Here is a 16739-nt window from a genome sequence, read left to right on the forward strand (position 1 = left end):
TCAGTTTTTCTCTGCTCATGCTACATTCTAATTCTAGTTTTTGAAACAGCTCTTCTTGAGAATTCTCATACTCAACCATCATTTTCTTCGCTTCATCTTCTGATGTTTGCAGTTTTAAAAGCTCATCTGAAGAGTTAAGTTTCTTCTATTTTTTCCAACGTTTTGTTATTCCAATTTACATATTCCTTCAATGTTTCTATTATTTTAAACACCTCTGAGTACTTCTGATTTATTTTTCCTCCAACTTACTAGAAGCCATCTCCAAAACTGCTTTTCGCTTAACAGCTACAAGCTCTTCCTAGTCAGAGTGGTTTCTTTTCTGGTTGATTTTCTCTTATTTTCTCCAGATTTCTTCTTTGCTGGCATCCAGGTTACTAATCTGTAACTGAAATTTACCAGGACTGATAGTTTTTACTGGCTTTTTTTCATAGTTTTAGGTTTTTCATCTGGGAAGATGCTAATCAACTTGCAGCCATCTTGTAAGTTTCCATATATACAACAAACTGCTGTGCATGCATGATTTCTCATTGTGATTGCTGTTAAGATATGATTTTATTGTAAATGTGGTGTCCGTGCTCCCTGTGCCTCTTTTGAAAATGGACAATACCCAATTAGACACATTGGTAAACAAAATATAAATATATATTGAATATAAACAAAATACTCTATAGAGAATGTGTTATTTAGTATAAGTTTGTAAATATCTGCTAAATACATTTTGGCATCATGATGGCTCAGTGGTTGAGACTTTAGCCTTGCACCTCCCCGAGTCCAGAGCCACTATCTGTTCAATGATTTGTAGTTTAACAAAGGACTGCTTTCCCGAATACTGATAACCTACCTTGAAGTTGTGTGATCGTGGAATAGGTTATATTAAGTAAGGGGGATGGGTGAAATCCCTCCACATGTGTGTTGGTGGGTATCTTACACTTCATTCTCGGACTTATATTTTTATTATTGTAGTGTTGCTGAAATGGTCTTCCACTGAACTGTAACTTGATTATCGATATTGTAACCATCCAGGGTTCAATTCTGACCTATGATTACTGTTTAGAGGGGTCTATATTAGCAAATTGAAAAACCCTTTATGCGAATACCTAAACATCGACACCTATAACGTGAACCGCAAAAATCCAGAATGCACTAAACAGCGAAAAATAAAATAACGAACTGTCATAGTTGGCCAACCCCACCACCCGCTACATACTACCTACCCAAACAAAATAAATAAACCACATACATACACTAACCAAACCCTACTTCTAACCTAAAGTAAAGCACCAAAACCCTACTTCTACTCCTACACTAAACCCCACATACACAACTAACTATGCACTATCCTTAACCCCTCCCTAACCCTAAGGTCTGTAACTATCGCACACGTCCCCTACAGACATACACCCAAAAAAAAAATAATGCACATACATACATTTAACAAAACCCTACTTCCAACACTACACTAAACCCCACATACACAACTACCTATGCACTATCCTTAACCCCTTCCTAACGCTGAGGTCCGTAACTACCGCACATTTCCCCTACAGACATACACCCCCAAAAAAAAAATAATACACATACATACAGTTAAATAAAACCCTACTTCTAACACTACACTAAATCTTACATACATTACCTATCTATTAACTTACCTTAACCCACATCCTAACCCTAAAGTCCTATCTATCGCACACTTACCTTACGGAGCTATACTGAAGAAGGGCCAACCACTGCACTTCGACATTTAAATTTTTGCTGTTTTGGACGTTCGGCGTTTCCGTATTTCGCACAATACGTGTCACTCTTTTTGTATTCGCAATTACAGTCTTTCAATCTGGTAATAGGAACCCATTTAGAGTATAGGCATGTTGTCCCTGTCTTTGTTTGAGATTTGTTTGGGTACGCCTGGTTCTTTTCTGCATCCCAAGAATGTGCTGGTTGACTTGCTACACTAAACGGTAATTACTACTGGTGGTCAGGCAGATAACTAACTAAATAAATAAATAAAATGAAAATAAATTGTACTTACCGAGAAGCAAGCAGAGATGATGTTTGGATCCCTTTCCCTTTTAATCTAAGAAACAGGTAAGCCCTGAAGGAGTTATGGCCTCCAACCTTCACCTCCAGCAGGAAATATGTCACTAAAATACAGAACAAACATCAAAGAGAGTAAGGTCTATATCTCTGCACCTTGCTACAATAGGATAAATTGCCTGTACAAGCATGCATTTTAAAACACAGGCTATACAATCTTGGCTATATCCTGTTGTTTTTTTAAAGCACCTTGATTTAATTATCACTTAAGACAAAGGAGCACATACATTAATAGAAAGGAAGAGACACCATATTAAAATTTTTTCATTTACATACATTATACATTATATATAGGTTTTCTTTCTTTACGAAACTCTTATTTAGTCCAACATTACATAAATTGCTCGATTCCTGGATTCCCTTAAGCTTCACTCCTCCTTCAGAACATTTTGCACATATTGTTTCCACAAATTCAATTTATTTCTATATAATTTGCTCCTCCCATTTTCTAAAGATCCAATTTCCTCTTTTTGTTAATCTCTTTTACAATACTGAATATTTCAAATACAGTCGGTGTAGACTGTGATCTTCATTTTCTAGCAATTGCATTTCTGGAAGCCAAAAGAATTAAACTTATTAACGACTTACAGTGCCTAGGCAATTCAAATCCTTGCTTCCAGCTCAAAAGAATCATTTTCTTAGTTGAAGCCATTTCTGACACATTACTCTGTAGGAATTTTTTAAAAGTTGGCAGCTCATTATAACCCCAAAAACATGTTCCCAGTTATCTGTTTCTTCCCCATCACACCTCCCAACACTTGCTGTTGCTGTTTACTGGAGGAAAAATTCTTCAAGGTCTGCTTAGGGTATAAAATACCTCTGCAAACCCTTCTAAGTAAAAATCCTAAATCTTCTGGACTTTGCTGTATACTTAGGAACCATATATATATCTTCCCATTCTTCCTTTGTAAATTGCTTTTCCAGTCTCTCTTACCAATGTTTTTTAACCTCCTGCAATTTATCCTTATAGTTATAATACAATATTTTATACATCTTAAAAATTATGGCTTGAAACATGAACTTGCTATATTCTGGCACTCATTGCAAGATGACAATATATAACCAACACAAAAGTGTAGTGGCAGGACTGCAAAGCTAGTAGCACCAAAAACACACAAAACCAGTCCTCACAGAAGGAGCAGTACACTGTATGTGGGCTGCCAATAAAGATCGCCATAAAAAGGAATAATTGAATCTTGGAAGACGGGTTTATTCAATAAAAAAAATAAATGCTTAAAATGAACATTTATTTATTTTTATTGAATAAACTTGTCTTCCAATATTCAGTGTTTATTTTTTGTGGAGATCTTTGTTGGCATCCCATGTACAGCATACTATTCCTTCTGTGCAGACTGTTGTTTTTGTGTTTTAAGATGACAACATGCATAGGTTTTGCCTATTATTTTAGTTATGTTCTTTTCCTGCTTGTCTGTCCTTTGCTACTGCCAAATTGTTAGGATGCTAAAATAGTAGCACTGTTTCCTGATTCTTGAGTAACAAATATCTAAGTGAGGTAGAGGAACTTAATATTTAATAATGTTTAAGGCACCTTATTTTTATGAAACACTACTACAAACATGTTAAGACAAATACTTAAGAAATGTAGTCCAGGTTTAAGGGATATCCTTTTTCTGTGTAAGAAAATAAATAAGTAGACCAGACAGCCACAAAGACCAAAGAAAGATGGATAAACTACCAAAAAGAATTTATTGAAGCACTGAGCCCTTTCATCCGAAATAAACAGACCCAATGGATGGGTGTGTGGGGTCATGTGATTCATTATATGTATCATATAAAGCTGTTTGTTTTTTGTTGTAAACATACTCTGAAGAAGTCTGTTTATTTTGGACAAAAGCACTCAGTACTTCAATAAATTCCTTTTGGTGGTTTATCCATCTTTCTTTGGTGTTTGTGGCTGTTTGGTCTACTTCGTTGTTGTACTGCTTGGTTCCTGGTTTTTAAGAAAATAAATATCTGATTGTATGCAGATGATATAATGATCTATTTATAAGACCATGAAAAAGGAAATGAAGGACTACTGGTTGAGCTAAATGTTTCAGGATATAAAGTTAATAAGGAGAATACAAGTCAGTTTCACTCAAATATAATCCCTTGCTGTGGTTGTATAAGATTATCCTTTTCTTTTGGAGATCCAATATAATAAATACTTTGGGGTTTGGTTAGGGAGGATATATGTATACATATATATATATATATATATATATATATATATATATATATATATATATATATATATATATATATATGTATATATATATATATATATATATATGTATATCTATATATATGTATGTATATATATGTGTATATATATATATTGGTTAAGAAAACATAAACACATTTTTATAAAGCTTATAAATTATATCTTGACATGGAAAATTATCCCTGTTGAGCTAAAAAATGTATATACCATGGAGCAGTTTCACAGAACAAAATGTTTTATTTCTAAATAACAACAAAGAATAATAATACAACTTAGCGTTTTCACCCACAACTATATGGGCATCTTCAGAGTCAAATACATAACAAAAACACCTTCTATATATCAGAAAAAAATCCCCTTACGTAACTTCCAGACATCATTAAATTAAGTAATAACTAAATACAATTAATACACTTTAAAAACACTAAAGACTGTTGAAAACAGCTTAACTAAGGAAAGCACAGGGTAAAATGGTAGCCAATCAGGCAGCAATCCATTAAAAAAATGTTTTTATACTTATAACATATCATAGAGTTTCAAAAGTTATTTAAAAACACATATATGCTAGATAAAAACATACACACTACTCTAAATATAAATTACATGTCCAAAAGTCATATTTATAACCCTTCGATTTTTAAAAAAATTAAAATAAAAGGTGAGGTTTAATGAAATTCCCATGCCTTCCTATGAATGTGTTTTCTTTCGGCTTTTTCCCAGTTAGGGGTCGCCATAGTGGAACTCCGGTCCGCTAATGATTGGCAGTAGATTTTCATGGTGCCGAGATGCCAGCTCGATGCCCAACCTGCAACGAAGGCACGCCCATTTACACATGTCTTTTGAATGCCACTCAACCATGGAGAGGACATGCAGACTCCACACAGAAGGCGCTCCAGCCGAGAATCGAACGGGAGAGCCTCTTGCTGTGAGCCGACAATGCTACAGCTGCACCACCGTGGCTATGAATACAACTCTCAAATTCTATACCATTGTAGTCCCATTTCAGGGTAACATAATACAATTACCATCTTCACCCATAACAAACAAAAAAAATGAAGACTTATTCAGCTCTATCAAAAAATTTTCACAGTCCGTGGGTGTTCCTTCTAACATAAAAAGTAGGTCATTAACGAACCATTTGTAAAAGCATACTTTAAAAGTGTCCTTAATATTCCTTAAAACAGTAAATTCCCACCAACCCAGCACAATGTTAGCAAACAAAGGAGCTGCCAGAGACCCCATAGCCACTCCTTTCTTCTGTTTATAAAACTGCTTATTAATAATACTAAACCACCTTGTTCCATTGGAAGTATCAGCTTATTCCAAATGACCCTTGCTCTCTTCCAATTTCAACTCTTTATTATTGACCACAACTTCTCCTCTGGTTGCTAAAAATATGCCTAACCTGTATATAAAGCTAAAGGGACTAAAAACATTTTCACTGCTCATATCTTGCTAGCCATATCCATAAATAAAATATTCCAGTTTCTCAGTTTTTGTATTATTTTGTTTAGTCTGTTCCAACATATCCTTAGCTGCCATAGAAGAATCCTTTTTAAACCATACTCCAAAATACTTCATTTTATCATGTCCATTTAAATATGGAAATTGCTGAACCAATTCATGTGTAGGTAGATAATTTACAGCTATAGCATTTGTTTTATCTTCATTAATTTTATATTCCAAAATGACTTGAAACTGCCTCAGAATGTTCTACAACAGTGAGATGTCTTTCTAGTTTTTATCAGGTGCAAAATAATAGCATCTGCAAATAAAGCCAGCTTTCCTTGGTTACCATACCAATTATATCCTTGAATTTCTAGGTCTCTTATTTTCTTTGCCAGTGTCTCTAAATTTAAAGCAAATAAAAAAGAAAAGGGACACCCCAGACTGGTTCCCGTGTTCAGACACAACTTAGAGAGGAACTTTCCCACTTTTTTGCCTCCAATCCCTCATATATCCTCCAGATGAATTTTATTATTGTATCATGGAATGCAAATGCTTCCATTCCTCCTACTCATAAAATCCCAGCTTACTCTAAGAAATGCTTTCTCTGCACCAAGACCCCCGAACAACAGCTGTAGTTTCTTAAATTCTGCTTCCTTCTGGATCATCATTGTTCTGTTAATGTTGTCAAATGTTTGCCACCCATCCACGAAACCACAAGCTCACAATGAACATTTATTTGTTAAATGAAAACTTTTGATTACATTCAGTGTTCTCTTATTTTTAAAGTCCATACAAAGTTTGTTATTTGGTTAAGTCAAGGACATTAATTCAGACGTACACCTATGAAAAGAAAAAGTATCTCAACTCTACATATTTTGAAACCTGTGCATTTTACACCCCCACCCCCACCTAACAGGCCAGGATTACAATATATTAACTTAAACATGTTTTTGTCCAGTTTTTCTTCTCTTTGTACATTATAATGTTTATAGTTCTTAAAACTAAAAAATAAAATAAAATAAAATAAAAATGAACTGCTTTACTATCTTTTCCCCATAGAACACTCACTGAAAATGGTTTGCAATTGCAATTTATATCATGTGGTTTATACACCTGCTTTTAAAAACATAAATTGTTTTACTTACAGTTACATTTTTTCCTTTTAGTGTCCTGACAAACATTAATGACATGAAGTGGGGTGTATGCATTTCAGTCCCCCCTCAAGTTTAACAAATTCAGCAAAAATCCAATATTTTCTCAGCCACATTTTCTTGTAAAGCATATTTTACAAATGTGATTGATGTTTTATAATCTCTGACTTATTCACTGTCTTCAGTGTTGCTGGTGGTCATCTTGTTTATCTCCATCTCCCAAACCCAGATTCACGTTTAAGTCCAAGGTATTCCAGATTGTTTTTGTTGGACTGTTTATATTTTCTCCTTAGCCTGTCCTGCATCAAAAAATTACTTTGATCGTCCAGGAAAAAAATAGTCTGAAGACAGCTGGACACAGCAGCTTGAATATCACACTTGCCTCTTAACTTTCCCTGACTGCTGGGATAAATTTGCTTCTCTTCTGCCTGATGTACAGTGAATAATTTTCCTCAAACATTATACTGTCTTCAGTTTTTAATACTTTGCCATTCTGCCGCAGTTTTGTCAGGATGAACTCTTTCTGCTGGTATGATTGTCTTTACTAATACATGCATTGGCTGCTTTCTCATGGCCAGGTTTGGAGGATGCACATGATATGTCCTTTCAATTAACAAATCCTGCTGTGGAATACAAGTCCAGTGGCTTATTTGTACTTTCATAAAATTAATACAGTCTGTTCCGTCCAGTTTCTCTGGTACAGCAGAAACTCTCAGGTTTTGTCTGCATGCTCTGTCCTCTAACTCTACCATTTTCTGAAACAGCTCATCTTGAGAAGTCTTGTACTCAGCCAGACTTTTCTTCATTTCGACCTGTAATTTTTGCAGTTTTATCAGTTAATCTGAATAGCTGTTGAAAGCTTCTTCCATTTCTTTCCAACCTTTTGTTATTTGAGTTGACATACATCTTTACTGTTTAGTTTTATTTTAATCAGATCTGAGCACATTTGATTATTTTTCCTATACATTACTGGAAGCAATTTCTTATACCAAAGTTGTAGCATGAACTGTTTTTTTTTTTTTTTTGAACAGCTGCAGGATTCTTCCCATACAGTGTTTTCTCTTCATCTTTTTCAGTTGATTTTCTTTCTGGGTCTCTAAGTTTCCTCTTTGCTGGCAACCAACCATTGTACTTACTACCCAGTAAATGAAATTTACTGGCAGAATGACTGGCCTTTATCTCTCAGTTCCTTGTTGGGAGAACTGAAATTAAGCTATTGATCAGTGTGCAGATATCTTGGAAATCCTTCTTCCATTATACTTTTTGATCACATTTGCAGCAGAGGGGGAAACACTAAATTTCTATCCAAAGGTGAATTTAAAATCTCATTTATAACATAATGTAGGAAATTTTGAGATGCAGCCATGCCAACCTCCTCAAAACAGTACCAGTGGCCATAGCCCTTGAAGAAATATCAACAGAGTCACAAACACAACTGTAAACAATGAGTAGTGACCTGGGCAAAAGAAGAAACTAAATTATTTAAAGCAGATTTTTTCTTCACAATATGAAATTGCAGATAAAACGTTCCTCATACTTTCGCAATTAGTTAGAAAAAACATATGAGCCTGATGATTCAAAATTCCGAAAAACAAAGTTGCAGAAGTGTACACTTTTTCCCATACTCAATGATCTTATCTTTAATAACTGATGGCTGAGATAAATATGATTTGTTCTTGTTGTTTATTAAATTGTTTCAATATGTGTTCACTCATATTATATTCTAGTTTGCTTTAACATATATACTTCATCTTTCTGTAACCCCTTTATTATATTTCATGAGACTTCTTTATTTGTAACTTATCTCATATTCTTTTTCTTCACTTGGCATGTACGAGACCGGATAATGGCTGAGAAAGGTCTGTGGACCAGTCCACCTACTCAATTATCAAATTTTAAAATAAATAAATAAATAAGGGGCCCTGGCAACCATGGGAACTGGAGAAATCAGGCACTTAACTTGAGGTTGTATAGATACAGGTAAGAGAGTAGATCCTTCCTGGTATTCAAGAGTCAGGGAGGGTCCTTGATGTGAGGCTTTAGGAGGGGAACCAAACCAAATCTGCATGAGCCAATCAGGTACAATTAGGATTGCTTTGGCTTTGCATCTCATATCATTTTGCAGAAATCTGGGTATCAGAGGAAGTGGGGGGGATACCTAAAGGAACATGGAGGGCCACTGTCTGACTAGAACATCTATAGGGGCTGTGTCTCTGAAGCAATCAATGTGAAAGAATTAGTGCATTTGGTGTTAGCTGGGGAGGCAAAAAGTTCACAGTAAGGATTGTCCCCACTGGCTGAATATCTGCTTTGCTGCTGCTGCTTCTGAATTGAGAGATCACTCATCAGGCATCAGGATGGATCTGAGGAACCTGTTGGCAGACAGCTGGCTCTCCCTGGAAATCAGAAAGAGATTCAAAGTAATCACCCACTGTCACACATTCATAGTTTCTTGGAAGAAGGGACAGAACCTGGTGCCTTCATGCCTGTTGATAGTCCATACTACTCTCAAGTGGTCATTTTGGATGGAAATCACTGTAGACATAAGAAGTCCTGTAGTTTTGGAAATGAAAGGAGTACTGCTTTCATCTCCAAGATACATATGTGTATGTTGCCCTCTTGTTGATTCCAAGTACCTTGGATCATCTTCCCCTGAAAATGCTCAAACCCAATGAGGAAGCATCTGTGTTGCGCACTGCTACTGACAGTGGCATAAGAAAAGGTCTCCCTAGGGATATGGATGGAGAAGTCTGCCACAACTGTAAGTTTACTTTGCAAAGGTTGGTGATTATTACTGGAGCAGAAGTGCTGTCCCAAAGTTGAGACCACTGAGCTCTGATCAGCCACTAAAGTATCCTCATGTGGTATCAAGTATACTGCAGCAATTTTGCAGGATATGAACTCTGTCCATAAGCAAGGTAAAGTACAGTTGTATAAGTAAAATTACCATAACAGTAGATGTTTGAATCATTATTGTTGCAGTAGCCTTAGCTACATGAGTTATGCAAGGATATAACAGCTAGCCAGCTTCCAAAGCTTCAGTGCAGCTTCCAGGCACCCAAACTGACAGGCAGCTCAAGCTGAGCTGACTAAAAGAGAGGTTTGGGCAAAAAGCCCTTTAGAGCTTTCATGCCAAAAGACAGAAAGAGGCTGAGTCCCGAAAGAATAATGATAGGAATAAAAACAAATAAATAAAGTATTCATACCTTTGTTGAAGGTTGTGCGTTAGGCCCGGCAAGCCAGCACGTAAAACTCTACTGCCAATCATTAGCGGACCGGAGTTCTGCTGTGGCGACCCCTAATCGGGAAAAGCCGAAAGACACAAACAAACAAACCCTGGCACAAACAACACTCTAAAAAAAAGGGGGGGGGTGGAGGGAGGGCATGGGTCCTGCAGCAGTGATCATTTGAATATCTATTGTTATGGAACATTTACTTATACAATCGGGCTATGCACATCATATTGATCATTGTTGCAGTTGCCATAGCTATACTGGTAGATTACCCTAGCTTAATACATTTGGGAAGTGGAAGGTGAAGGGTCCAGAAGCCTCTGGAGAATGGTCCTAGCAAAGCCTGATCTAGACCTACAAAAAGGTTTTTAGGTAAAGTCAAATTGACATACCTACACCTAAATGTGTTACTCCTCAATGCTAGGAGCCTAAACAAGAAGCTCCACACCCTACAAGGTCTCCTCACTCTGAAGAATATAGACATCTGTGCCATAACCAACACATGCTTTAAATTATCAGAAAGTACTCAAACAGTGCAAGGCGTCAGTGCCTTCCATACATTTAGACCATCAGTTGCACAGACAGGGACCAAAGGTGGAGGTATCAAGGTCTATATTAGCAACAGGCATAACTCTATATTGGTTAAACAAGATGATTCCCTAGAATTTATCCATGTGGAAATCACCACACACACATCCTAGCAAGCTAACGGTTACCATCTATGTCCCTAAACTCCCATAACTCATACCTAGACCTACTGGAGACATTCACCACTAAACCAAATAACCTATTCATGGGAGACTTTAACTATCCCTCTGTAGATTGGGAAACATACGCTGCATCATACTTGCAGGCACAACATTTCCTGGACTTTACTGACACAAATACCATTGAGCAGATACTGCGCACACATACCAAAGGTTTGAAAATAATGGACCTGGTACTCAGCAATATGGGGGAGAGCTGCATGTCCTCATTGGTCAGATTTGATCACGAAGTTGTCTCCTTTGAAATAAAAATTAACTTGGTAAACCCAGCAAACCCTTTAACAGTTAAAAACTATTCAAAAACAAGCTACATCTTATTAAGTGATAGTTTGTCAAAATTCAATGCCCCTCCTAAATCCAAGTTCACAGAGACCCTGTACAACCATGCAAATGGCTGTATAGAGGCTGCTGCTCAAAACAAACTAAAAAATAAACCACACTGGTGGAATCCAAACCTTACTGGGGTATGTAACAGAAGGAGAAAGTCATGGTTAAATTCAGGAAGAACAACTCTCATACTGATAGTAGCTCTCTAAACTAAAAAGGAAATGAAAAGGACTATTTAAGTCCAACATTCCAATTACAAGATCAAGATAGCCTTGCAGGCTGAAGACAACCACAAGACCTTCTACAGCTATGTCTGAAACCTCAAAGTCAGCACACATCAGTGTCCCAAACTGGTGGTCAAGGATGCCACCTTCACTGAGCAGCGCAACACAGTGAATTTGCTAGCTGACACATTCAGTTCAAAATTCACCCCCATCCCCCTACCTTCCCCCATGAAATACCTGCTAGCATATCCCCCCTCCAAAACTATTAACAGGGAGCAGGTCCTGTCAGTGCTCATTAAAGCTAAAAACATAATGGATCTCGACAATATCCTGGGATGCCTCCTAAATAGCTTAAAACATGACCTATAAGGACCACCTGAGTCACTTTTAAACTATAACCTTAAAACTTGCTTTATACCATGAGAGTGGTGGACTGCAATGGTTATCCCATTTCATAAAGGTGGACCATCAACTGACCCAGGGAACTACAGACCTATTAGTCTGACTAGTCTAATATGCAGCCATGGAAAAAAATTATCGTGGAAATGATCAATAAAGACAGAGGAAACCTTCAGACACTGGACCCAACCCAGCTTGGCTTTTTCAAGGGAAGGTCATGCCTACTAAACCTGGTGGACTTTGAAAAGGTCACCAAGCCAATGGATGAGGGGGAACTGGTGCATACTGCCTACCTAGACCTGGCTAAGCATTCAATATAGTACTCATTTGTATAGTTAAAAACCTCACTGAACTAGGCATAAATCCCTACATAACTCCCTGGTTTACCAGCTGGCTCACAGACAAGACCCAGGAAATCAGGATTGGTGATCCCACCTCCTCTAAGGTCTCTTGGTCATTCGGTCACATGCAGGTACCTCAGGGTTCCATGCTGGCACCACTTCTATGTGGCCTCTACTACTCAGAGATGAAGGCTACTGTCACGGGATTTGGGCTGACCAAGTTCGCAGTTTACTTCAAACTGGGAGCTATCTAGATTCTCACCAGGACACACAATAGTTCCCTACTAGGAGAATCCAGGGTATAAAAAAGAAGTTATGTCTTACCATAACATTCTATCTGTGTTGTTGATCTTCATTCATTCATTCATTACATGTGGGTTTGGAGCAGATCCTCAGTTCCGACTCATCCCGTGCCAGCCAGAAAACTCTCAAGCTAAGCTTTACCTATAGTCCTCTTCTCCATATTACCTTAGATCGAGTTTGCCTAGAAGACAGGACAATTTACAGAAAGGAAAGCGGAGGCTTTCTCTAAGCAAGTACCTTACCAGGAGTGGAAGGACCATAACCAAACCTCCAAGAGCCCTTGGAGGGGGATGGAGGGGGTTTGTAATGAATGAATGAAGATCAACAACACAGATGGAACGTTATTCATTTATTTATTTTTATTTATATTACATTTGTTAATCGGGAGAGTCCAACTGGATGTATGTCCATTTTTAGTGGAGGCCCGGGAAGAAAATCTCCAGATCAGTAAAATCATTAACAAGAGAAAGACATGTTAACCAAAAGGTTCAATAAACATTATATAGAGTACACAATCTTTATACTTCTTATAGAAGTATAGTACATATCAGATAATGAGTTAACCAAAGAGTGTATTTGCCAGCATTCACAGGCTACATTAATATATACATGTTATAGAGGTGTTATGGTAAGACATAACTTCTTTAGCTGATGTTGTTAATCTTCATTCATTCCTTACATGTGGGACAGAGTCCCTAGCTACCTGTTTCCTGGGAGGCCCTAAGGAAGAATATTCCTGAGTACCACTGAGCCAAAGGAAGCTCTTCCTCTAGAAATCATATCCAATTTATAATGCATAATAAATGTATGAGGAGAGGCCCAAGTTGCTGTTGTGCAAATGTCATCCATGGAAGCCCTGGAATGAAAGGCTACAGAAGTTAAAACTGACTTTGTGGAGTGTGCTTTAATTCTTGTAGGAATAGCCATTTTATTTTCATGGTATATGTAGGTAATGCAGTCTCTACGCCATTTGTATAGGGTAACTTTAGCTACTGCTTTCCCCATCTTAGGACCAGAATAGGCAATAAATAGCTAGTCAGATTTTCTAAAAGACTTTGTCTTATCAAGATAAAAATGTAGTTGCCTGTGAATGTCAAGGGTATAAAAAAGAAGTTATGTCTTACCATAACATTCTATCTGTGTTGTTGATCTTCATTCATTCATTCATTACATGTGGGTTTGGAGCAGATCCTCGGTTCTGACTCATCCCGTGCCAGCCAGAAAACTCTCAAGCTAAGCTTTACCTATAGTCCTCTTCTCCATATTACCTTAGATCGAGTTTGCCTAGAAGACAGGACAATTTACAGAAAGGAAAGCGGAGGCTTTCTCTAAGCAAGTACCTTACCAGGAGTGGAAGGACCATAACCAAACCTCCAAGAGCCCTTGGAGGGGGATGGAGGGGGTTTGTAATGAATGAATGAAGATCAACAACACAGATGGAACGTTATTCATTTATTTATTTTTATTTATTTTACATTTGTTAATCGGGAGAGTCCAACTGGATATATGTCCATTTTTAGTGGAGGCCCGGGAAGAAAATCTCCAGATCAGTAAAATCATTAAAAAGAGAAAGACATGTTAACCAAAAGGTTCAATAAACATTATATAGAGTACACAATCTTTATACTTCTTATAGAAGTATAGTACATATCAGATAATGAGTTAACCAAAGAGTGTATTTGCCAGCATTCACAGGCTACATTAATATATACATGTTATAGAGGTGTTATGGTAAGACATAACTTCTTTAGCTGATGTTGTTAATCTTCATTCATTCCTTACATGTGGGACAGAGTCCCTAGCTACCTGTTTCCTGGGAGGCCCTAAGGAAGAATATTCCTGAGTACCACTGAGCCAAAGGAAGCTCTTCCTCTAGAAATCATATCCAATTTATAATGCATAATAAATGTATGAGGAGAGGCCCAAGTTGCTGCTGTGCAAATGTCATCCGTGGAAGCCCTGGAATGAAAGGCTACAGAAGTTAAAACTGACTTTGTGGAGTGTGCTTTAATTCTTGTAGGAATAGCCATTTTATTTTCATGGTATATGTAGGTAATGCAGTCTCTACGCCATTTGTATAGGGTAACTTTAGCTACTGCTTTCCCCATCTTAGGATCAGAATAGGCAATAAATAGCTAGTCAGATTTTCTAAAAGACTTTGTCTTATCAAGATAAAAATGTAGTTGCCTGTGAATGTCAAGCAAATGCAAAGTATACTCCCCTTTATTAGAGAAATTTGGGAAGAATACAAGCAGGTCTAAAGTTTGGTTAATGGTTAGATCAGAAATCACGTTCGGTAGAAATGAAGGGTATGTTCATAAGGATGCCCTATCTTTGTGAAAAATCAAATATGGACGCTTCATACTCATAGCTTGCAATTCCGATATATGTCTGGCAGATGTAATAGCAACCATGAACAAGGTTTTCCATGATAAGAATTTCAGATCACATGTGGCTGCAGGTTCAAAGGGAGAACTGGCTAAAGACTGTATGACCATTGTCAATTCCCATGGTTCAATTGGTTGTTTTAAAGGGGGCTTTATATGTAGAGCTCCCTTTAGGAAAATTTTAAGCAGTCTGTGAGAAATTAATGAATTATGAAGAAAACCATTATGGTAGTTGGATATCACAGACAGATGGACTCGAACAGAAGAAGCTGCAGCTCCAGACTCAAGTTGAGTAGATAAATAGTCTAGAATAACAGGTGCTTGTGCTGAGAAAAGGTCAATATGTCTATCCTTGCACCACAGAGAAAACGCTTCCATTTACTAAGGTAAAGCCTTCTGGTGGATGGTTTATGTGAAGCCAAAGGAATATGACAAACTGGAGAGGATAAGTCACTTTGCCTGACAATCAGTGGAAGTGGAGAAACCAAGCTGTCAGATTGAGACTGGATACATTTGGGTGAATCAAGCCCTGTGGATGCGTTACCAAGTCTGGGATTGGGCCAGAATCCAGGGCTGACAAATTAGATAAGGCGACAGAAACGGGAACCAAATTTGGTGAGGCCAGTAAGAAGCAATGAGGATCACTTTGCTTCTCAGTCGAACAGCCTTCTTCATGAATTGTGGTATCAATGGTAGAGGAGGATAAACATAGAGAAAACCTGTGGGCCAATCGTGTAGAAGAGCATCCCTCGATAACTCCCCCTTTGGGGGGGATTTGGGCAAAATAGCTGCTGCATTTGTGACTTGTGGGGGAGGCAAATACATTGCAGCAAGGCTGACCCCAGCAACTGAAAATCTTTGCCGCCACTTTCAGATTGAGGGACCACTTGTGAGGCAAGAGAATGCATCTGCTCAGCTTGTCTGCAATCACGTTGGAATCCCCGGGAATGTGCATTGCTACAAGAAAGCAATTGGAAGCTATCGCCCATTGTCAGATTCTCATGGCTTCCCAACATAAAGGGATAAGATCTGGTTCCCCCTGTTTGTTTATGTACCAGATTACTGACATGTTGTCTGACTGAATGGCAATTGTTCATGAAGGGAGGACAGAATGGAATGCTTGCAACATGAGAAGCACTGCCCTCAGTTCCAGAACACTGATATGCAAATTGGCCTCCAGGGGCAACCATGTGCCTTGGACTGTGTCCCCCTGATAATGGCCCCCCCACCTGATCAGGGAAGTGCCCGCGGTCACTATGGCTAAGGGTAGAGAGGGGAAGAACGGGCAGCTCCACAGGTTTTGATCCGGCTTCAGCCACCAGAGAAGGTCTTGTTTGCAAAGATTGGTTATCCTGGTCTTGTATGACATAGGATGATCTAAAGGGAACCATTGAGTTATCAACAATCATTGAAGGAGTCTCATGTGAAGTCTCACTAATGGGACCATCGTGATGGAAGCCGCCATAGATCCCAGAAGTTGCAGAATCGCTCTTGCTGGAACCTTGGTGTGGTTCAGAACTGGTTGGAGTTGAAGTCTCAGTCTTTGCAATCTGTGGGAAGGAAGAAATACCTGACAGATCCATCTGTCGAATTCCGCCCCTATGAACTGCAGCCTTTGGGATGGTGTTAGTTTGCATTTGCTCTCGTTCACAGTAATGCCCAAGTGCGTCAAAAGTTTCCAAGTTTGTTGTATGATGAACAACAGTTGATGCTCGCTTGGGATGGTAAGGAGCCAATTGTCCAGATATGGAAACACCCAGAATCCTCACAGTCTCAAGTGAGCTGTCACCACCGCCATGCATTTGGTGAACACTCTGGGGGCTATAGAGAGACCAAAGGG

General features: G+C 38.1%; 1 protein-coding gene across 1 annotated transcript in view; it reads right to left on the reverse strand.

The window, feature by feature from the left end:
- The window catches only part of LOC122809553 (lipase member H-like), a 462467-nt gene that overhangs the window by 156999 nt on the left and 288729 nt on the right, over positions 1-16739 (reverse strand). Inside the window, exon 8 of the mRNA XM_044081135.1 lies at positions 2030-2141. Coding sequence (XP_043937070.1) covers positions 2030-2141 — 112 coding nt within the window. The remainder of the gene's footprint in view (positions 1-2029; positions 2142-16739) is intronic.

This window comes from Protopterus annectens, chromosome 8.part0, assembly GCF_019279795.1.
Source record: "Protopterus annectens isolate FY-2018-M chromosome 8.part0, PAN1.0, whole genome shotgun sequence".
Classification (NCBI taxonomy): Eukaryota; Metazoa; Chordata; order Ceratodontiformes; family Protopteridae; genus Protopterus; species Protopterus annectens.